A 24,348-nucleotide genomic window follows, 5' to 3' on the forward strand; every position below is an offset into this window, starting at 1 on the left:
GGCCGGTGTGAGATGGCCCGAGAGGCCCTAAAGATGGACTATGTCAACACCCACGTACGCCAGCCTCCCACTGAAAGCAGTGCAGCGGCTATGGTGCACTCCATATCTGATGGGGGTGGTTTGTACAGAGCTATGGACAGACTTACTGCGGATATGAGGGAAATGAGGATGGAAATGAAACAAATGGCAGAGGAAAACAACCGACTGCGATCCAGCCACTGGAGAGATGAACGGAAAGCCCCTCACCCAGTACGTGGAGGTCAGTGTCAGTGTACTTGTCAGTCTCGCCCATGGGGTGAACAGAGAGGGCGTTCACCTGACCGTGGCTGGCGTGAGCGGCGAGCAGAAGGAGGCCCCAGGGAGAAACAGGACTACTGGACCCCCTACAACAACCGAAACCAACTCCCCAAGTTGGCGGGGTCCCAGACCTGCTAGGAGCCCCTCTAATGAGGAAACACAGGACGGGCAACGGCATACTAATGCTGATGCACTCTCATGGCGTCCTCAGGACCCCAAGCCCAGGGTGGTAAATGTCGCCACGCGGCAGCCAGCACAAGTGAATGTCATAGGCTCGGAGGAAGGGCCAAGTGTTCCCCAAACAGACACTCAGCTGCTTCAAACACCCACGGGGAACCCCCAGACCTCTGACTTCAACGCAGGGGAACAGTGTGTGGAGAGGAGCAGTGAGACGCAGGATTTGTCTTTCATGCATGCACTTTCACATGATGGAACGGAAATGAGGGAGCTACAACAGGCTGACCCAGATATTAGGCAGGTGTTAGACTGGATGGAGAGGAGTGGTTCTCGACCACCTAAGGGGCAGATGAGAGGTAGCTCCCGGTGGCTTAGAAAATTATGGACTGAATATCCCCGCCTCTCTGTTGTTAATGGACTACTCTGCAGGGCGGTGAACTCTCCCCTCACCGGAGATGCTCTGTGTCAAGGTTGTCATGCCCTCCTCGTTTATCCCTGATGTGCTGCAGCATCTGCATGGGGGCTCTGCATCGGCACATTTCTCAGTGGAACGAGTGTGGGAACGTGCAAGGAAAACTTGTTACTGGCCTTTCATGTTCAAAGATATTCAGTGGTGGTGTGAGCAGTGCATCCCATGTCAAACCCGTAAGACCCCGGTGCCTAAGCATTGTGCACCGTTGAGGAGCCGCTGGCCTCTGGTGACACAGGGACTGTCCGGATTACAGGCACAAGTGAGCCACTACAGACTGTTTCTCGTTCTGGGAGGACTGTGAGAAAACCAGTTTGTTTCAAGGACTTTGTCACATTTGGTTAGCTGTTTGAAAAAAAAAAAAACAGAAAAAAACCCAGCACAGACAAGTAAATATGACTGTTAGAATTTCTGTTGAATGTTTGTCGAGGTCACTTGACATGTTTTTTTACTGTGATGGTACATTTTTTTCATATGTATATAGTATGTCTGGATACTATGGTGTATCAGAACTTTCTGGTGTACATGGGGAATAGTGTGGCATACTTTAATGAGACTGTGCAGTGGGGTGAGGAGTAACATGCATAATGTTATTGTTAAGATTTTGTTTTATGGTGTTGGGTTACTTCTGGGGTTCGCAGATTGATACGCACTTTTTTTGGTGTCAGGGTGTGTTTTCTGCTATATATATGTATATTTAGGAGGACAGGTTGATAATGTTTTGGACAAGCCTGTGTTTTTGCACTTATAGTGTTACTGTTTTGAAACGAGGACGTTTCTTTTTGTAGGAGGGGAGGTATGTAACCTATTTTTCTGGACTTGCCCGTTAGTGATTTTAAGTTCCTGTTATAAGTTGTCGTCACAGTATATGCCTTGAGCTCTTATTTTGAAGGCTGAAGAGAGAGCGGAAGTGCTTACGCAGTGTGGTGGCAGTGGAGTTTACCGTTGGGGAAGAATCCAAATAAAGCGGTTCTCGTGTAAAAGTGGAGCCTCCGTATTTATTATTTTATAGTTTCATACCGTATAGGCGACGCCTATAAACCCTCGGTTACATTCTTTAGCAATCTAGTATACTATAGCTGTGAAACATAAAACGGTTAGCCTATATGGAATCGTACGTTTCGTTTAATATGGTTCATCTGTATTTTCACTCATCAACATGATTGGAGGGAGTGTAAGTGACCGCAACCCTAATGCCGTTTTTTTACCAACTTTTAATTTGAGATCGCTTTACCTATGTATGGGGACTTTTATTTTGAAGCACGTTTTCCTTACCGTCCGACTAGCGGAAGTTTACGTTGGCTCAACGATAAAGCAGGTGAAGGCATGTGCATGTGAGATAGCAATATGAAAAGGATCGTAGTGTTCACTGCATAACTTGAGAATTGGCCTAAATGTTTATGATTACTGAACAACAATTGATTCGAAACATTGATAAGCAGTTAAAAATATTTGCGACCAGAAGACTGTTAGAGATTAAGAGCAAGTTGTAGGGTTTCTGGCAAGTTGCTAGCTGTTCCAAGACGTGTCTCAAGATGGCGCTCTAAGATTTTCCTACCCCCTTGATAAGCGGAGCAAGGTACGTCATGTTTTACGTTAAGTGTAGCCTACTATTGCTCATGTGTTTTCTTTTATGGTACATTCCTCTAAATGTATATTATTTTGTGAAGCTATGAAGGTTAGCCTAATTGTGTTGGGACTGTCATTCTATTCTTTATAATTTTCACGATGCTCGACAAGAATGTATCTGTGTGGTGTTTGAAGCAATAAATGCACCCATTGAGACTCTCCACGTTTCGTCTGTATTACAAATATCGAGGGCAGCTACACAAATGATTCCTTCCACCTTCTCAGCACACTCTCCTCACTTGTCAGCACATTTCCATCTCTATCCTTGATCGCCCTAACGTGCTGCACATCCTTCCCATCTCGGTCCCTCTGTCTAGCCAATCGGTACAAGTTCTTTTCTCCTTCCTTAGTGTCTAACCTCTCATACAACTCACCATACACCTTTTCCGTTGCCTTTGCCACCTCTCTCTTTGCTTTATGCTGCATCTCCTTGTACTCCTGTCTACTTTCTTCATGTCTCTGACTATCCCACTTCTTCTTTGCCAACCTCTTCCTCTGTATAATTTGCTGTACTTCCTCATACCACCACCAAGTTTCCTTGTCTTTCTTCCTTTGTCCTGATGGCCCACCAGGTACCTTCCTAGCTGTCTCCCTCACTATTTCTGCAGTGGTTGCCCAGCCATCCGGCAACTCTTCACTACCACTCAGTGCGTTTTAACTCCTGCCTGAACGCCACACAACAGTCTTCCTTCTTCCACTTCCACCATTTGATCTTTGGCTCTGCCTTCACTCACTTCCTCTTCTTGGTCTCCAAAGTCATCCTACAGACCACCAATCGATGCTGCCTAGCTACATTCTCCCCTGTCACCACCTTGCAGTCTCCAATCCCTTTTAGATCGCGCCTTCTACATAAGATATAGTCCACCTGTGTGCACTTTCCTCCACTCTTGTACGTCACTCTGTGTTCCTCCCTCTTCTTGAAATATGTATTCACCACAGCCATTTCCATCCTTTTCACAAAATCCACCACCATCTGTCCTTCCACATTTCTCTCCTTGACACCATACCTACCCATCACCTCCTCATCACCGCTGTTCCCTTCACCAACATGTCCATTGAAGTCCACTCCAATCACCACTCTCTCCTCTTTGGGTACCCTCTCCACCATGTCATCCAACTCACTCCAGAATTCTTCTTTCTCTTCCATCTCATACCCAACTTGCGGGGCATATGTGCTGATAACATTAATCAATACACACTCGATTTCCAGCTTCACACTCATCACTCTGTCTGACACTCTCTTCATCTCCAGCACACTCTTGACATACTCTTCCTTCAGAATTACACCTACCCCATTTGCACACACAGTATGCCTACCTTCTTTCCATCATATCAGCCAGCTCTCTCCCTTTAATATCAGCCAGCTCTTTCCCTTTACTAGTCATAGTGCCAACATTCAAAGTTCTGACTCTCACCTCCACACTCCTACCCTTCCTCCTCTCTCGCTGCCTCTGGACATGCCTTCCCTCTCTCCTTCTCCTTTGCCCAACAGTAGCATAGTTTCCACCGGCACCCTGCTGGTTAACAGTACCGGTGGCGGTCGTTGGTAGCCCGGGCCTCGACCAATCCAGTATGGAAATCTTATTTATGATCCATATATTTGATTTGGCAAAGATGCCCTTCCTGACGCAACCCTCCCCATATATCCGGGTTTGGGACCAGCACTAAGAGTGCACTGGCTTGTGTATCCTCAGTGGCTGAGTTTAACCTGCCTGTAATGCATACTGTAAATGCTGTACAGCCTTGTAAGGTCAGGTTGCTGTACTGTGTGCAATGTTTTCATTTCTCATATTAAGCTTAACAGGTTATCAAATTAATGTAACCCATTCCTATTAACGTTATAACCTTTAGAACTTATTTGCATGTGACTATCACAACGTCCCTGCTAGCTTAAGTTAGCCTTCCCGCTCACTGACTAGTATTGACAGGAGTTAGCAAAAATACATTTACTTACTTAATTAAATACATATGTTTCAACCTCAGGTTTCATCATAACGACATTTTTATCTTTTAAAAATGGGTAAGCACAATTTGTTTGTGAGGAAATTTACAAACCTGTGAGTGATGATGGACAGAGAAGGATTCAACGTCGCCACATTGAAAAGTTCAGAGTGCCGCTGCACGTCACCGAAGTCACGTCTCGCGGGCCGCTGCCAGTACCAAAGACATGGGGAGGGGGGGGGATTTTTTTGTTGTTGTTGTTGTTAATAACCAATACTTACATATTGTGGGATGGGAATGACATGAATGCTGGCACATACAGGGAGTATATGAACAATATTATATATATTTATGCATATATCTAGTAGTGGATGTTCTGGATTATTGGGGGGACTTTTTCGCCCCGCCCCACACACACACACACACACACACACACACACACACACACACATTGAAGGGGACTTCTCCCCTCCGTCCCCCCGGTTCTGAAGGCCCTTGTGGTGATGGAGGACATGCACGTTGCTGGCATGACAGAGGAAGATGCAGAGGACAGAGAGAGATGGAAACAGATGATCCGCTGTGGTGACCCCTAACGAGAGCAGATGAAAGTAGTAGTAATAGTAGTGTAGACCAGTGGTTCTCAACCTTTTTGGGGTCCTGGACCCCCTGCGTATTTTTGATCTACCCTGAGGACCCCTCCACCTGATCTTGGGGGAGGGGGGTTGCAATTTGATAGAAACAGTAGAAACTGCATTTTAAATTGCATTATAGCATTTATTCACTCTTTGGGGCAAAAATAAGAGCTTTCAGTTGTAACTTAGATATAGTTAACAAAACAGAATTCTTATGCAGTAACTTTCAGATATATGTAACAAAACAGAATATGTATTCAGTAACTTTCAGAGAAATGTAACAACAGAATTTTTGTGCAGTAACTTTTAACAATGCAAACGGGAGCGAGATCTCTTATTAAAATACAATAAATTACACTTGTGAAACAGATGTAATTAGAGAAAAAAGTCCTGTTACCCTTTATAGTTTAGGTAGATAAAGGTCTCAGCCACATTTGAGTAAAATAATCCTATTTCTATAAATGTCATAGGATCTTTTTTTTAAAGATATTTTATTTTCACGGACCCCTTGCAATTACACCACGGACCACTAGGGGTCCGCGGACCCCCGGTTGAGAAACACTGGTGTAGACCATTTCATTTAAGAAAGGCTCTGTATGTTTATTGTGATTCATGATACTGTAATATTCATGTTTTTTTTTGTTTTTAATTTTTTTTAAATTTTAAAACATTTTTAATTTCTGATTTTCCCGTTTTTCTCCCAATTTAGTGGCCAATTGATCCCTATTTTAGTTGAAACTCCCACCCTCATACTGTATGCGTTCGCCAATTGCATCTCTCCGGCCGGCAGTCTTGAAGGAGATGCCTTCCCACTTTCGTGACAAGGCGACTCCAGGCCAAACCACTGCTTTTTCCGATATACCCAGAGACGCATTCATGTGACGAACACAAGCCGACACCACCCCCCTCCCGAAGACAGCGTTGCCAATAATTGCTGCTTCATCGAGTCCGGCCATAGTCGGATCTGACGAGACCGAGGCGCAAACCCCGGTCCCCAGTGGGCAACTGCATCGACACAAAGCCGATGCTTAGACAGCTACACCACCACGGACCCCCATGTTTTGTTTTAAACATGCACTTTGATTTACCTGTTCACTTTGGTGCATTTATAAAAAGAAAGTGACACATTTGTACCTTACAACTTGAATAGATCAATTAAATACTTAATACAAACTTAAATAAGAAGTGGGACTAAGAGAATTTGGCGGCACGGTAGCGCAGTGGGTAGCACGGTTGCCTCACAGCAAGAAGGTCCTGGGTTCGACCCCCAGGTAGTCCAACCTTGGTGGATCATCCCGGGTCGTCCTCTGTGTGGAGTTTGCATGTTCTCCCCGTGTCTGCGTGGGTTTCCTCCGGGGGCTCCGGTTTCCTCCCACAGTCCAAAGACATGTAAGTCAGGTGAATTGGCCGTACTAAATTGTCCCTAGGAATGAATGGGTGTGTGTCGGCCTTGTGATGGCCTGGCAGCCTGTCCAGGGTGTCTCCCCGCCTGCTGCCCAATGACTGCTAGAATAGGCTCCAGCATCCCCGCGAACCTGAGAGCAGGATAAGCGGTTAAGATAATAGATGGATGGATGGATGTTTTCAGGGTAGCTCATGTCTTATTAAGGGGAGCCAAGCTCCCTCTGACTCTCCCATAGTTTGCACCCTGGCACTCATTCCCTCTTAACATCGATGACCTCTTTGACTCCCCATTCAAATCAGTGTTCCTGCCTATCAAGGATGTGAAAGACTGAAACGTTTAATTCAAATAGAGAGTAAGCACAAATTAGCGACGACCCCCGCCACTAGTTGAAGACTTTCTGTGATTCTTGTGGAGTTCATTTGGGTGCTGGAGGATGAGGCCTTGCATGTAGGATTTTTTGAGTCATACGGCAGTTCAAATGACACCTTTGATGCTTTTTCACAACATCATGTGTGTTTGTGCATGCGTGTCCATGTGTGTGGTTTGCAGAACTTCTTGTGATATTGTATTGATCCCTAAAAAAGGAAATTAGTTTTCTCACTTACCCAACTCACACAACAGAAGTATGAGTGCAGCACTAGTCTCTTAGTTGCAGTCCCTTGGAACTGGTGGGGATTAAACATCTGAATGGGGATCACCAGGGATCAAACCTACAATATTTCACTGAGCGCTAGATCACTCTGCCATGGTTGTGTGTATGTCTTTCCATTGACAGGTGGTTCCGCCGTGCAACACTGAGAGCCAGATGTCACTGCCATTCGTCTTTAGAGCAAAAAGTTGACCCACCGATCCCATCTCAAACCGGCCCGTGTCCTTACCTCTGATCAGGTCAGTCTCCCTGAATACACATTTGAAAACAACCTTCTGCTAACAACCTCATATCTACATAGTTACTCCCCAATATAATGGGGAGTAACAATTTAGCATTCCCAATGTGAACACAGGATGTCTGATATTGTGCATATGTGGCCAATGCATTTGATATTTAGAATCGTTAAGGTCATTTCACAGTCTTCCTTTAAAATTCATCCATGCCTATACAACTTTGCATTTAAAAAATAACTCAGTGATGGTACTTACACAATAAAATATTCACTTATTGTATCATAAGACACTATTGACAAATATACTAAAGATAAAATGTCTTTTTTGCTTCATATTTTGTTGTCTAACTTTGTGATGCTTAAACTATCTATGGAAAAAGTCATTTGACTTCACTCAGGGGCAACATGGGTAACCCTGTTTGCCCATTTACCTCCTGTACTTGCCTGGTTGGGCTCTGGGAAGTTTAGATTTCCTCCCTGGTAGTTGAGTTGTGGCCAGGAGGGAGCAGGATGGCTTTACTATCTGGGTTCTGTGATACATGAAGTACAGGTGAATATAAGACTAAATGTCAGTGTGAGATAGATACATACATATTAATCTGTTGATTATACTAAACACAGCCTTTGTTTGGAAAAATAATTTATGATTGAAAAAAATTGCTAACCTTTCAGCCTGCAAATTTTGGCAATAACTATCATGCACATGTTCCACTGCTGCAGTTTTATGTCAGGCATAGATAGCATTAGTACAGTCACAGTTTTAAGCTCAATTTTAGCCCCATACATAGTACATTCAGTATCACTGCATATATAGATAGCCTGTTCAAATTTTTCCTCATTTAAGGGTCACAGAGATGTGTGGATGGGGAGCATCCAGGAAGTGCTAGTTTTGGCATCACCTCATCCCAGGTGACAAAGCAGCAGCTGGTTTATTCGCTTGACACGATCAGCCACACAAAAGCCCTGAGAAGGTACGGGCCAGGGAGTGATGGCCAGAATGGACCACATAGACTCTGAAAGAGGTATGATTGGGTTACTCATTGGGTCCTGGTGTATTCAAAGCAATTTATTCATGGGGGTTAGCTCTAGTAAGAGGTTAGTAAAAATACCTCCTGGAACTGGATTTTGCTAAGAGAATTTTTAAACGTTGGATCACCCTTGTTAGCAAAACTGACCACTACAGAAACTGAAGGACTATTCTTGTTTTATTTACAATTTTTTTTTGGACTGATTTTCCTTTTCTTTGCTACCTTCTCTGATTTTAAAATGATTTTTGAAAAGTGCTACATACATCAATTTAAAACATTTTCTTTTCTTTTTTTTGGGGGGGGGGGTGATCCCCCCCCTTTTTTCTCCCCAGTTGTATCCGGCCAATTACCTTACTCTTCTTAGTTGTCCTGGTCACTGCTCCACCCTCTCTGCTGATCCGGGGAGGGCTGCAGACTACCACATGCCTCCTCCAACACACGTGGAGTCGCCAGCAGCTTCTTTTCACCTGACAGTGAGGAGTTTCACCAGGGGGAAGTAGCACATGGGAGGATCATGCTATTCCCCCAGCCCCCCCCCCAACAAGCGCACCAACCAACCAGAGGAGGCACTAGTGCAGTGACCAGGACACATACCCACATCCAGCTTTCCACCCGCAGACACGGCCAATTGTGTCTGTGGAGACACCTGACCAAGCTTGAGGTAACACGGAGATTTGAACCAGCGATCCCCATGATGGTAGGCAACAGAATAGACTGCTGCGCTACCTGGACGCCCCCAAACATTTGCTTTTCAAAAGTTGAGGGTTGGACTTGATAATTGAATATGTTTGTGGGAGTGGGGTGTGGTGTGTATGGATGGGAGGCCACACACACAGACCATATCCCACTTCCATGACACCGAGACAAGTTTTAAGGTTTGCAAAGAGAGATAGCCGGCTTTCTGTGAACCTGTTGTTATGCATTACATCACCAAACTAACTCGTATATCTTACTCTGAAGTTGCAGCTGTAGGTGCTACAGACCTCCAGGAGATGATTTGGAGTAGCGGTGACACAGATGCCCGAGGACTTGGCTGTGTACATCCCAGAACCTCACTATGAGACCACTGTCAGGGAGCATCAAGTCTCTGTGTTAGCATGCAGCTGCCATTACAACTTGCACCGTATTTGTCGTGCCTCATTCTGTGCTCCACAGCTACGCTGCAGACAATGCAGTCATTCAGAGGCTTCTACATACCACTGTCCAGTTGTACACCCATGGCTGTCCAGAGTTCCTGGTAAAAAGGGAGGGTTTTGAAAAGGCAGAACTAAAGAACAGAGTGGACATTCTATTGGAGAACCTCAGCAATACAGATTAAGGGTAAAAGTGAACTTCATAAGTCAATTTCTCCCTTATCTCTGTCTGAGGTAGAGGCCAGAGTGACACCGCATCCCTCAGGTATGCTAAGGAGCAAAAGTGGGAGATCTTCCTGGAAGTACTGGAGAAAGAGCACACGAGTCTCAGCACAGACCACCAGGTAAGTGGACCCTACTCTGACATACAGCCCTATTTATATATATCTATATATAAAAACTTCATGTAAACCCTAGTTCCAGTAACAGATATATAACTGCTCAGGATTCCTGCAAGGAATATATATACTATATACACTGGGAAAACATGCTGGATAAGATCTGCAATGTTGAAAGTCTCTCTCTCTCTGACACACACACACACACACACACACACACACACACACACACACACACACACACACACACACTGCATTGTGAATCTGTTTTTGTTTTTCAGGGAATCCAGTGCCAAAGGGAAAATCCCAGTCTGAAAAACTTGGTTACCTTGCCCCGCAGTTCAGTGCCTTGCCCAATCACAGCTCACCATTTCAACCACTCCCTGGTTCTCAAAAGAAGGGTGAATGCTGGTGATGTTTTTGAAGACCCTCATCTCCTGCAAGCTTTTGCCCTTCCTTTCTAGCAACACCACCACTATTATTAACACATAAATTAATCTATGGATCAGGAAACTCTTCTAACTACATAATATTACCGTTTTGGAAATTGATGCCACAAACCAAGTAACTACTGATAAAAAAATACTTTATTTGGATAGTGTCGTATGTATACGTGTGTTAATAATGTCAGTGCATTACATGACATTTCAAGGCAGAAATTATACATAATCTATGAGCATCTTGATGAAGGCTCAATAATCCAGGCAAGAGAATCAAAAAAGGTTGAATCAATTCATCAGGATACAACGTTTATTGACAGATATGTTTCATCACTCAGCTAAGTGACCCCTTCAGTCTAAACTGTCTCCAGGGATCCCCACCCCTTATAAAAAATACAGTTGCATAACGACCAAAACCAACGACCAGTTTCAAATGCAATTGGGGAAGCTAATGTAACATTGTAACCAATCTAACATTGGGGAAACTAAACAGATGCTGGCTAAGAGGATGGCACAACACAGGAGAGCTAACACGTCAGGCCAGGACTCCACAGTCTACACCCATCTACAGGCCAGTGGCCACTCTTTCATGGATGAGGATGTGCACATGCTTGATAGGAGGAACACTGATTTGAACAGGGAGTCAAAGAGACCATCTATGTTAAGAGGGAACGACCATCCCTAAACCGGGGGGGGGGGGGGGGCGAAGAGTACATCTGTCACCATCTTACAATGCTGTGATTGCAAACATTCCCAAATCCTCTGTGAATAGTACACATGGCCATTGAAACTCTAGTTAATGGTTACACGCATATTTGCATATGAAACTGGTCGTAGGTTTCGGTCGTTATGTAACTGTATTGTTTATAAGGGTGGGGATACCTGCGGTCAGTTTAGACTGGAGAGGTCACTTAGTTGAGTGATGAAACGTATGTCAAAAAACGTTGTATCCAGATGAAATAATTCAACCTTCTTTGATAACCTATGAACAAATACCCTCAAAATACAATGAAAATATGGCTTCTATCCACACAAAAAAAAATCAACAAAATATAGACTGTTAAATGACAGTAATAATATGAAAAGAGGCAAAATACACATGTAAACAATATTTGGATTGGATGGCTTTCATTATGGATATTCACAGGATCAAAAGTGACTGGTATAGTCACATAGGTGCTCAGAAGTTAAAGGTGAGGTTGACACTCTCTCCAGCCTTGATGTTAACCAGCTCGGTCTGTTGGCCTGAGTCTGGCGTGCCTGCGGTGATGGCGTAGGTCCCTGGGGAAACCTCAATGTGAAAATCCTCACCCACTGACATGCAGCCCTAGCCACAGACAGGAACATCATTAACTTAATTAATGATGATGACAATTTAACTTAATCAGATGAGATGTAAAAGTATCCCCGTTGGAACAATTGGGTCATATGACAAGTAAAGAGTACAGAAAATAGCAAGCGCACTTGGAGAGCGCAAACTTCCACCAAGGATAAACAGAACAAGAAAAATGTGAGATATCTCAAAATATACACAGAAGTTCACCTAAATCTAACCTCTGCCTTTTCCAAGCATCTTTTTTAGATATGTCTTTGCAAAGTTAATAATAAAAAGATACAAATACAAAGCATTACTACAACAAACAGAAAAAGAAAATGCTGCTTTATTTTGTTAGAGTTCCAGTTTAGAGTGAATGTGCTAGTGTGGATCGTCACCTGTCCGCAATATGGGGGGACAAATAAGATTTTCATTCACTTTAACAATGTAAACATTCAAGTCAACAATTGTTGTAGTCAAGCAGTCCTTGTGCATCCAGAAAGATGACCAGGGGTTTTGATACAAAATGTGAGACAATAACAAAAAAACAAAAAACAAAAAAAAAACCCAGAACAACGCTGTAATCTGAGCTGGCACCCCAAGCCATGCAAGCATGTGGTTGCCATGTTGCTAAGTGGTGATGCCATTTCAACTGGTGCTGAATTCCAAAAGATATGTAAAACCAGAAGACAGTCATCTACAGAAAGGCTATATTTGACAGAAATATCAGATATTAAGTCTCGTATAGGTGATTCCTACACTGTATGTCTATAGTCTTACAGTTCCAAGTAGGCTTTATCGCTCACTTAAGAATAAGTATTCATTATAAATACATTCATCATGTTGAAAGCTCAATGAAAGCACTCCACAGTCCCGGCACAAAACTTACTTTTATTCACTAGCATTTGAATCCTCCTGATGTGGCTGATTGCTGGCTTGTGCCTATACCCATTATGTTGTTTTTTCATGCCTACGAGCTACACTATATGGACAAAAGCATTGGGACACAACTCTTCATTATTGAATTCAGGTGTTTCATTCAGACCCATTGCCATAGGTGTTTAAAATCCAGCAGCTAGCTATGCAGTCTACAGTTACAAACATTTGTGAAAAAATGGGTCGTTCTGAAGAGCTCAGTGAATTCAAGCGTGGTACTGTCATAGGATGCCACCTTTGCAATAAGTCAAGTTTGTGAAGTTTCTCCCCTGCTAGATATTCCGCTGTCAACTGTGAGTGGTATTATTGAAAAGTGGAAGTGTTTAGGAACAACAGCAACTCAGCCATTAAGTGGCAGACCACATAAAGTCACACAGCGGGGTCAACGAGTGCTGAGGCACATAGTGCGTAAAAGTCGCCAATGCGCTGTTGACTCAATAACTGCAGATTTCCAAACTTCCTCTGCCATTAACATCAGCACAAAAACTGTGCACCGGGAGCTTCATGGAATGGGTTTCCATGGCCAAGCAGCTGCATGCAAGCCTTACATCACCACGCACAATGCCAATCGTCGGATGGAGTGGTGTAAAGCACACTGCCACTGGACTCTAGAGCAGTGGAAACGTGTTCTGTGGAGTGACGAATCACACTTCTCTGTCTGGCAGTTTGATGGATGAATCTGGTTTTGGCGGATGCCAGTAGAACGTTACCTGCCAGACTGCATTGTGCCAACTATAAAGTTTGGTGGAGGAAGGATAATGATATGGGGTTGTTTTTCAGGGGTTGGGCTAGGCCCCTTAGTTCCAGTGAAGGGAAATCTTAATGTTTCAGCATACCAAGACATTTTGGACAACTCTATGCTTCCAACTTTGTGGGAACAGTTTGGGGAGGGTCCTTTCTGTTCCAGCATGACTGTGCCCCAGTGCACAAAGGAAGGTCCATTAAGATGGTTGGGTGAGTTTGGTGTGGAAGAACTTGACTTGCCCGCACACAGCCCTGACCTCAGCTCCATCGAACACCTTTGGGATGAACTACAACGGCGATTGCGAGCCAGGTTTTCTCGTCCAACATCAGTGCCTGACCTCACAAATGCTCTTCTGGATGAATGGGCAAAAATTCCCACAGACACACTCCAAAATCTTGAGGAAAGCCTTCCCAGAAGAGTGGAAGCTGTTATAGCTGCAAAGGGAGGACCAACTCCATATTAATGCCTATGGATTTAGAATGGGATGCCATAAAAGCTCCTGTAGGTGTAATGGCCAGGTGTCCCAATACTTTTGTCCATATAATGTATGTGCCTTGTTTTATGTCAGTGTTTCTTGTATTTGTTTTAGCTACCTGCTCTGGTCTGTACAGCAAGTTGGTCAATGTGGGTTGTTTTTAAATGTGCTTTACAAATAAATTTGACTTGACTTGAATAAAATGAAAGGTTATATCACAGATTGAGCTAACAAAAAGAACTTACATGTTTCCTGGTTGAGAGGGCAGACATAGTCGTTCCAGTGGTTGGCTGTGTGTGGAACCTGGACACATGGTTCCTCTCAATGTTGCTGGTTTCACAATGCTCAGAGTCATAGAAGTTCTGCAACACAGACATATTTTTTTAAATCGTCAGAGTTAGTATGGTATATATATATATATATATATACACATACACACACACACACACACACATATATATATATATATATACACACACATATATATACACACACACACACACACAGGTGACAGCTTAAAGGAAAAAGCAACATAAAGTGTCTTAGTAAGGTGTTGGGCCACCCACGAGCCTCCAGACCAGCTTCAGTGCTCCTTGTCATAGATTCTACAAGTGTCTGAACTCTACTGGAGGGATAGACATAATTCTTCCGAAATATGTTTTGATGCATGCTCAATAATCCAGGTAAGAAAATCAAAGAACGCTGAATCAGTTCATCTGGATACAACATTTATTGACGTTTCATCACTCAACTAAAGTGATCTTCAGTCCTGACTGCAGGTATCTCACCCTTATAAACAATACAGTTGCATAACGACCGAAACCAACAACCAGTTTCATATGCAAAAGTGGGTTTAACCATTAACTAGAGTTTCAATGGCCATGTGTACTATTCAAGGAAGATTTGGGAATGTTTGCAATCACTGCATTGTAAGATGGCAACAGATGTACTCTTAGCCCCCCCCCCCCCGCCCCCGATTAAGGGATGGTTGTTCCCTCTTAATATAGATGGCCTCTTTGACTCCCCATTAAAACCAGCGTTCCTCCCAATCAAGGATGTGCGCACCCTCATCCTTAAAAGAGTGGCCACTGGCCTGTAGATGGGTGTAGACTGCGGAGTTCTGGCCTGAGGTGTTAGCTCGCCTGTGTTGTGCCATTCTCTTGGCCAGTGTCCTAGTTTCCCCAATGTATAAGTCACGGCAATCTTCCTGGCACTTAACCGCACTACACTATATTGCTCTGTTTGTGCCAGGGGACCTTATCCTTGGGGTGGACCAACTTCTGGCACAGCGTGTTTTGGGGTTTGAAAGCAACCGAGACATGGTGTTTGCAAAACACGTGTCTCAGCTTTTCCAACACGGAATCACCACTGGTTTAAACTTAGGCAGCTAAGTGTAAACTTGACAACTCTTTCAGGGATGAGGATGTCCTTGATAGGGAGGAATGCTGGGTTGAACAGCGAGTCAAAGAGGCCATCTATGTTAAGAGGGCACGACCATCCCTGAACAGGGGGGGCTAAGAATACATCTGTTGCCATCGTACAATGCTGTGATTGCAAACATTCCCAAATCCTCTGTGAATAGTACACATGGCCACTGAAAGTCTAGTTAATGGCCACACCCATATTTGCATATGAAACTGGTCGTTGTTTTCAGTCGTTATGCAACTGTATTGTTTATAATGGTGGGGACACCTGCACTCAGTTTAGACCGAAGATGTCATTTCGATGAGTGATGAAAGGTATCTTGTCAATAAACGTTGTATCCAGATGGACTGATTCAACCTCCTTTGTGCTTTGATGATGGTGGTGGAGAATGCCGTCTAACACGTCAGTGCAACTTCTCTAATAGGTGTTCAACTGGGTTGAGATCTGGTTACTGCCAAGGCCATAGCATATGATTTACATAATTTTCATCCTCATCAAACCATTCAGTGACCCATCGTGCCTTGTGGATGGGGGTATTGCCATGCCAGGAAAATGTCCCCATAGCATAACTGAGCCCCCCGACCCCCTCACTGTAGGGGTGGGTCAAGCATTGAGGTTTTTCCTTTGACTTGTCACCCTTCTGTAGGTGCAAGTGTATGCATGTTTGCTTTATTTACAAAGAAATAAAATTTGAAGGCCAAATGCATAAACGTGAAATAAGCATTCAAGCGCCCATCTAAGTCATGAACATGTGCGGTTTTCTGACATCAGCATAAACTGGGCAACGGCAACCAAGACATGAATGAATAAACAAGCTTTCACCATCTGACCTTGCACTGATGGGTAGTCTGTGCCATAAACTCTGCTATAGTCCCAAACGCATCATGGAGGTTTGTATGTGTTCTCTGAAAGATTACAGGGACATCATGAGATGGGTGACAAGCAGAAGTAATATGCCAGTTTTACATGCTGGGGATTGCTATGAACATCACAGACACGCACCTTGAGTGTGTTTCGGTCATCTTGGTTACTGGTGGGGGTTTGGGAGGTACTGGTCGTACTGGTCCAGTCCACGCTCCGTCTGGAGGCCCGCCGCAGCACCTCCTGTCCGAGCAGGGCCGAGCGACGCAGCGAAGAATCCAGCCAGTTTTGACTTGCCATAGAAAAGACGAGTCAAATCTCTGCTGCCTTCACCTTCACTTCGTCCGCCACACGAAATTGTTTTGATATACGATGACCGCTGACAACGACATGGCACATTGTGACTTACCTACCGCAACCATGGCATCATAATAAATGTACTTTGGGTTTATGTCTGGTGTATCAAACGCAACAAGTCAGGTGCAAAGGTTATTTACCTAAATATATGCACGGGGCGGAATACACAAGTGATAACTTTGCACAAAAGAGACAAATACTCTTGACACCTTTGACCCCTGAGATAAATCTATCCCTTTCGGTAGTATGTACTACTACTACTACTACTACTACTCTCGGCTGCTCCCGTTAGGGGTCGCCACAGCGGATCATCCGTATCTTTCGCTTCCTGTCCTCTGCATCTTCCTCTGTCACACCAGCCACCTGCATGTCCTCCCACAACACATCCATAAACCTCCTCTTTGGCCTTCCTCTTCCCTGGCAGCTCCATATTCAGCATCCTTCTCCTTATAGACCCAGTATCTATCCTCCACATATGTCCAAGCCATCTCAATCTTGACTTTTGCTTTGTCTTCAAACCGTCCAACCCGAGCTGTCCCTCTAATATAGTCAAGTCAATATACTCGTTCCTAATCCTGCCCTTCTTCGTCACTCCCAATCAAAATCGTATTTTCAGTCTTTCCATCTCCTGTCTTTTGTCAGTGCCACTGTCTCCAAACCATACGCGGATCCCTTTCGGTAGTATTCTAGTTCACATTTTACTGTGCCGTCGACCGCGCTTGTATTCCCTTCTCACAAGATACCCAGCATGTTAAGCTCCACTCATATGCCACAGGCCCTGTAGCGTCTATCGTTTTTCCAACCAACTTTAGATCAAACCACGCCCTCAATCTTAACCTAATCGTAACTGATAAATAACGTCTCCATGCGAACGTTTCCGTCACACGGAAGTGGGCGTGGTTTGATCTAAAGTTGGTTGGAAAAGGTAATCAAGCGGTCCGGCCACAGCACAACCAGGTTCCCTACTTCACCCACCTGCCTCAACCAACTGTGTCGGTCGTTAGTGAATTGGTTTTCAAGCTGGATGGTGTTGCAGGGCCATTTTTAAGTATTGGGTATAAATGTGCGCCCCCCCCCCGTTTCATATTTTTATAAAACGCTTTTTTTCCACACAGGATTTAGGGGTTAAGATCCTTATTCAATTATATATCCAGCCATCCAATGATATAGATATAGATATATAATATTACACACACAAGCGTGACTCATTTAGCCGCGGTAACCCAACCTGCTGCAGTTAACGTAGCGAGCGACGTAACAACCGCAGGCAAACTGGACTAAAAGGACGTATCGTATTGGTAAAATACGATGGTTTCTTACCAGGAACTGCACTCGGTGCACATAACTGGGTATTTATTGAGTAAACTCGGCGGCTAGGTAACCAGCCCTGCAGCTGCTGTTTGTTTTGGCAGGACGCTGTCGCCGGTTGATGACGTCTAATCCAAACAGGGACCCAGACTTCTTCTTTTTAATGGCGAATTGCAACAGTGCGGAGCATTATCGCCACCAACTGTCGTGTTAACATTGCGTCTAAATTCTCCTTTCCAGAAAAAAATTCTTCCCCATCCCTCATCCCATTCTCAAATATAATTTCTCAGTCTAAACGCTGAGAGGGCCTGAAACCTTCATGATATGATTGATTTTATTTCGAACATGTTAAAATAACCAAATACAATACATAGGCAGGAATACAAAAACAAATGGAAATAACAGTGAACATATTTTGCAAACTCTCTGTAACAACACAAATAATAACTGGACCATGTTCGAAAGGGGCGTAGGAAGAACCTTTCTGGTTCTACCTTTCTTTCTTTTTTTACATATATTCTCAATCAAGCCAAACCAAACCAAAACTTGCAAAACAAAACAAAAGTGAAGAAGAAAAGAAAGACCAATTCATAGAAATCAAAATAAACAAAGCAGCACAAGTCAAACAAGGCACCTTACACATCCTGCGCCATGTCATGTTATTCCATTCCACCTCTTTGTTCATCCATCCTTTATCTGTTCAACGTGTTATTTTTAAAGAATTTTTTAAACTTACTCATTGATGTACACATCTTCATTTCTTTTCTACAGTTTTTCCGTCAATTAACCCCTTTGATGGTTACACAATAAAGTTTTGCATTTGTCCTCACTAAATGTTTTTTGGGTATTGTGGTGACCCACATCTATATAACGAGAGACATTCACCTAAGAGGACGGTGTACCTTTAAGGGAAGAGGCGAGGGGTGAGATAATGCACTTCCGCTTCCGGTTGACAGTTCAGTGTCGTTGTCGAATGTATGACATGCTAAGTTGGAGCTAGTAAACTACCTCGACTACGTCTACTCTCACGTCTCCTGTCTCGTTGTTTTCTAACTCCACATTGGTGACCCCGACGTGATCGAACTACTAATACGAGTATGTCTGACAACGAAGACGCCGGGAATAATGCTGCCGCGGTACCCGCTCCCGACGCCGGTGCTAACAACATGGCTATTGCTAACGCTAGCATTTACGCCGCTACTGTGAAGCTACCCGACTATTGGCAGCATAGTCCACGGCCGTGGTTTCAACATGTGGAAGCCCAGTTCCAGCTGAGAGGGATAACGCAGGATGCAACGCAGTACTTAAACGTAGTGGCGGCGTTAGACGCATCGACAACGACACTGTTGGAAGCTCCGCCAGCTGCTGGCAAGTACGATGCTATAAAGACATTCCTCCTGAACTGTCGGAGCTGGAGAAGGCAGACCGTTTACTGTCCCTGAATGGCCTCGGCGACGGCAAACCGTCTGAGTTAATGGAAAAAATGCTGTCTGTGCTGGGATCGGCTGATCCGGCCTTTCTTTTCACACACATTTTTCTGAGGCAGCTCCCCGCGCCTGTACGCACAGCACTGGCCAGTTCTCCTCTCGCCGCCTCCAAGGACTACCGTTCTCTGGCTGCTGAAGCAGACAGGGTTTTCCTGGCCAACCGGCAACAGTTTGTGCATGCCCTGCTACCCCACCAGACCGCCCCACCACCACCTGTGTACGACTATATGGACACCGCGGCTGCGGTGACAGCCCGCCGCCAACCTGACGACGGGCTCTGTTATTACCATGCCAGGTTTGGGGCAAAAGCAAAACAGTGTCGCAAACCCTGCAGTTACAGGGTTCAGGGAAACGCCAAGGCCGGCGCTCGTTAACGGCTATGGGCGCCGGCCGTGACTGCAAGCTGTTGTTCATCAGAGACTCCTTGTCGGGCCGGCGGCTGCTGGTTGACTCTGGCGCTCAACGCAGCGTACTACCAGCACAAGCTGTGGACACGATGACCGACAGTCACGGCCCCCAGATGGACGCCGCCAACGGCACGTCCATTCGGACGTACGGTATCAGACATGTGGACGTGTGTTTTGGCGGCCGACGTTTCGACTGGGACTTTGTGGTGGCTGCTGTATCCACCTAGGTGCGGATTTCCTCTGTGCTTTCAACCTGCTGGTGGATGTTAAAAACTGTCGCGTGATTGATGCCGTCTCTTTTGCGTCATACCCCTGCACGCTTGGGGGGGCTGGAGCGCTGTGCCTCGCTAACACACTCTCCACCGGGGATCCATACCAACGCCTGCTCGCCAATTTCCCCGAGCGCACCACACCCACCTTCTCCTCGGCGGTGGCCAAGCACGGCTTGGAACATCATATCACCACAGTGGGCCCCCCAGTTTACGCCCGGGCCCGACGCCTCGACTCGGCCAAGCTCGCAATAGCCAGGGAGGAGTTTTCGACTATGGAGCGCCTCGGCATTGTCTGCCGTTCTGACAGCCCGTGGGCTTCCCCTCTTCACATGGTTACTAAGGCCGACGGGGGTTGGCGCCCGTGCGGGGACTACCGTTGCCTAAACAATGCCACGACCCCCGACCGGTACCCCGTACCGCACGTACAAGATTTCTCTACCCACCTGGCGGGCGCTGCCATCTATTCCAAAATCGACTTAGTGCGGGGGTATCACCAAGTGCCGGTCCACCCACTGGATGTCCCAAAAACGGCTGTCATCACACCCTTTGGGCTCTTTGAGTTCTTACGTATGCCTTTCGGCCTTAAAGGGGCGGCGCAGACATTTCAGCGCCTTATGGATTCTATGCTCCGCGACATGCCATTTTTGTTTGTGTACTTAGACGACATCCTCGTGGCCAGCGCGTCGGCGGAGGAACACATGACGCACCTCAGACAGCTGTTCGACAGGCTCAGCGAACACGGCCTCATCATCAACCCAGCTAAGTGTCAGTTCGGGGAGTCGTCCATCACCTTCCTCAGGCACCACATCACTCCACAGGGGGCCGTTCCCCTCCCTGCCAGGGTTGAGGCTGTCACCATGTTCCCCCGCCCCCGCACTGTACAGTCGCTGCAGGAATTCCTGGGCATGGTGAACTTTTATAACCGTTTCCTGCCCCGTGCCGCCCACATCATGCGTCCCCTGTATGAGGCCCTGCGGGGTAAGAAGTCTAAGGACGAGCTGGACTGGTCTTCGGGGATGGACGAGGCTTTTGTGGCCGCCAAGACCGCGCTGGCCAACGCTGCGCTGCTAGCTCACCCGTCGCCTGCCGCCCCCATAGCCCTTACAACGGATGCCTCCGACTACGCCGTGGGGGCCGTGTGTGAGCAGTGGGTGGGGGGGGGGGGGCTGGCAGCCATTGGCGTTCTTCAGTAAACAACTCCGTGAGAGCGGGCGCAAATACAACACCTTTGATAGGGAACTACTGGGTCTCTTCCTCGCAACCAGACACTTTAGGTTCCTATTGGAGGGCCGACAGTTCACCGCTTTCGTGGACCACAAACCGCTGACGTTCTGTATGGCCAAAACCTCAGAACTGTGGTCTGGGCGTCAGCAGCGCCATCTCGCGGCGGTTTCCGAGTTTACCACGGACATACAACACATGTCGGGCAAGGATAACTTCGTCGCCGACTGCCTTTCACGGGCGGTTGTTAACGCCGTTCACTTGGGACTCGACTACGCCGCTATGGCAGCGGACCAAGCCAAGGACGCGACCGTTCAAGACTACCGGTCGACCCCTACGGCGCTAAGGCTGGAGGATGTGACGTTCGACGCGGCCAACACCACCCTCCTCTGTGAAATCTCCACCGGTCAACCGCGCCCCCTGGTGCCCACTTCCTGGCGGCGCCGAGTTTTCGACACTGTCCACGGCCTTTCCCACCCGGGAGTGAAGGCCTCGACCAAGCTGGTGAGCGTCAAGTTCGTTTGGCCTGGGCTCCGTAAGGATGTTAGAGCCTGGGCCGGCTCGTGTGTGGCGTGCCAACGCGCCAAGGTGCACCGCCATACCAAGGCCCCTTTGGCACCGTTTGTGGTTCCAGAGAGGCGGTTTGACCACGTCAACGTTGACCTGGTGGGTCCCCTGCCCCCCTCCCGTGGTTATACGTTCCTCCTCACTATTGTGGACAGGGCCACCAGGTGGCCAGAGGCTATTCCCTTGTCCTCCACGACGGCAGCAGAGGTAGCACGGGCGTTCATCGGCTGCTGGGTGGCCCGTTTCGGCACGCCTGGTGACATCACGAGCGACCGGGGCTCCCAGTTTACCTCGGAGCTCTGGACGGCGGTCGCTGAGCACCTGGGGGTGAAGATCCACCGCATTACGGCGTACAACCCGCAGAGCAACGGACTTTGTGAGCGGTTCCATCGGGACATGAAAGCCGCTCTGCGGGCAAGTCTCACTGGCTGCGACTGGATGGACCGGCTCCCGTGGGTCATGCTCGGCCTGCGTTCGGCCCCGAAGGAAGACCTCCAGACCTCCTCCGCTGAGCTGGTGTATGGCATGCCCCTGCGGGTTCCGGGGGAGTTTCTTCCGGATGCTACGGCTCCCTGGTCGGCCGCCTCTCACCTCAGTGCATCCCGGAGCGCTGCCGGTGCCTTCGTTCCCGTTCCGATGTCTCAACACTGCCTCCCCCGGTCCTACGTCCCCAAGGATCTGCCATCGGCGAGGTACGTCTTCATTAGGCACGACAGCCATCGGTCCCCGCTGCAGCCCCCATACGACGGGCCCTTCCGCATCCTGGAGGCGGGGGATAAGAACTTTGTGGTGGACATGGGGGGCAGGCCGGAGCGGGTCGCTATAGACCGTCTCAAGCCCGCTCACTTGGACATTGGGGAGCCAGTGCAATTGGCCCTACCCCCGCGGCGGGGGCGCCCTCCTAGGTCGGCCCCGGCACCTGCCTCTGTTCCTGCTTCGGCCCCGCCTATGGCCCGGGTTTCGGCCCCATCTGTTTCCCCTCCTGTGAAGCGCAGCCGTTATGGCCGCAGGGTCCGCCCCCCGACTCGTCACTTGTTTTCCCCGTGACTTTGCACTATGTCATTGACTGTTCTGTTGTAGAGTCTATTTTTATGTTCATGACTTGCACTTTTGCTGTTTTGCATTGTTTTGTGTAGGTGAATTCTGGGGGGGCCTGTGTGGTGACCCACATCTATATAACGAGAGACATTCACCTAAGAGGACGGTGTACCTTTAAGGGAAGAGGCGAGGGGTGAGATAATGCACTTCCGCTTCCGGTTGACAGTTCAGTGTCGTTGTCGAATGTATGACATGCTAAGTTGGAGCTAGTAAACTACCCCGACTACGTCTACTCTCACGTCTCCTGTCTCGTTGTTTTCTAACTCCACAGTATACATATTCCTCTGAGATCGTGTTTACTTTCCCTCATTTGGAACAACTTTTGGACACTGTTTGGTAACTGCTGATTGTTTACTCTGCACATAATTTGAATTGTTTTGAAGTCAATCAAATCCTTAAAATTTAGTGCTTTCAGGAGTGGGTTTGTAGGCTCTCTGTAAGTGGTTTTGTTTACACTTCTTATGGCTCTTTTTTGAAGGATGAAGATTGGATCTGTGTTTGTTTTGTATGTGTTCCCTCACACTTCCACAGAGTAGGTGATGTATGGAAGTATGAAGGAACAGTACAAGGTGTATAGTGCTTGTTGATGCAGGAGATTTTTGACTCTATATAATTTGCAATTGACTTTGACATTTTTGCTTTAATATACTTATTACTCAAAGAAATTTGATTTCTGACACCTTTTCGATGTCTACATCATTTATCACGAGCTTCTTATTTGAGTTTGTTGACGATTCCCAAATAAGTTACATTGGAAATAGCGACTCAAAAGTAGGCTAACGTTACCGTAACGTTACCATTCGAGTAGAAAGACTGAAGAGCTTTTGTGAGTTTGTTGGCCAGGAGTACCACAACATATTAGGGCACAGCAATGTTCGCTGTCTGTCTATGCTCCCTGCACTAGAAAGAGTGCTGAAAATGTAGGCACCACTGAAATCCTTTTTTCTCTCTGAAGAGAAATGCCCTGTTGTCCTGCGAAGGATGTTTGAAGATCCACTGACTGAGCTGTGGCTGGCCTTTGCCCACGGAAACCTGACCATGTTCAGTGACACAATCAAGATGCTTGAAGGCCAGCACCGCTGTTCTGTGGAGTCTGCTGCAATTCTGAGAAACCTAGAGGCAAAACTGACTGCACGACATGACGACAACTTCATCCCAGTTCTGGCCAGAGGACTCCTAAGGGAGCTTGAAGAAAATGGAGCAATGACAAGAGACACCTTTCTAACCACATCCTGGTCATTCTTCACCACCGCTGTCAACTACATACAGGCTTGGGGAAAGCACGCAGACTCTCTCTCAGACTTAAACTGTCTACTTTTAAAAAAGACCCCTCTGTAGCATTCCAGCCGGACTTTATTCAGATGATGCACTCCAATAACGACTGATGGGTCCATGGTGCGGTATCAGACCATTTATTGCAGCATTTACTAGTCACACCGTAGACACACCATAGAACCACCGTAAGAGCTGAAAGCATATACATAAAACAATCATTTAATTA

General features: G+C 46.5%; 1 protein-coding gene and 1 long non-coding RNA gene across 4 annotated transcripts; one reads left to right on the forward strand and one right to left on the reverse strand.

The window, feature by feature from the left end:
- The first annotated feature begins 7,412 nt into the window (after nt 1-7,412).
- On the forward strand, nt 7,413-8,895 carry LOC130113692 (uncharacterized). The gene is made up of 3 exons (XR_008810348.1): nt 7,413-7,438; nt 8,279-8,456; nt 8,795-8,895. It is a non-coding gene; the product is annotated as an uncharacterized LOC130113692 (long non-coding RNA).
- A 2,378-nt stretch (nt 8,896-11,273) lies between these two features.
- akip1 (A kinase (PRKA) interacting protein 1) lies at nt 11,274-17,924 on the reverse strand. 3 transcript variants are annotated; one of them, XM_056282092.1, is made up of 5 exons: nt 17,808-17,924; nt 16,272-16,509; nt 16,100-16,174; nt 14,090-14,206; nt 11,274-11,700 (listed from the first exon to the last, which is right to left on the reverse strand). In XM_056282092.1, the coding sequence occupies exons 2-5, from the start codon at nt 16,428-16,430 to the stop codon at nt 11,554-11,556; spliced, it is 498 nt and encodes a 165-aa protein (XP_056138067.1). In that variant the 5' UTR covers nt 16,431-16,509; nt 17,808-17,924; the 3' UTR covers nt 11,274-11,553. The 3 variants fall into 3 exon arrangements, with proteins under 3 accessions (XP_056138067.1, XP_056138069.1, XP_056138066.1); XM_056282094.1 differs by having other exon boundaries at nt 11,274-11,654; nt 16,272-16,422; nt 17,808-17,893; XM_056282091.1 differs by having other exon boundaries at nt 16,272-16,422; nt 17,808-17,893.
- Between the last annotated feature and the right edge of the window lie 6,424 nt (nt 17,925-24,348).

The sequence above is a fragment of the Lampris incognitus genome, chromosome 6 (genome assembly GCF_029633865.1).
Source record: "Lampris incognitus isolate fLamInc1 chromosome 6, fLamInc1.hap2, whole genome shotgun sequence".
NCBI lineage: Eukaryota > Metazoa > Chordata > Actinopteri > Lampriformes > Lampridae > Lampris > Lampris incognitus.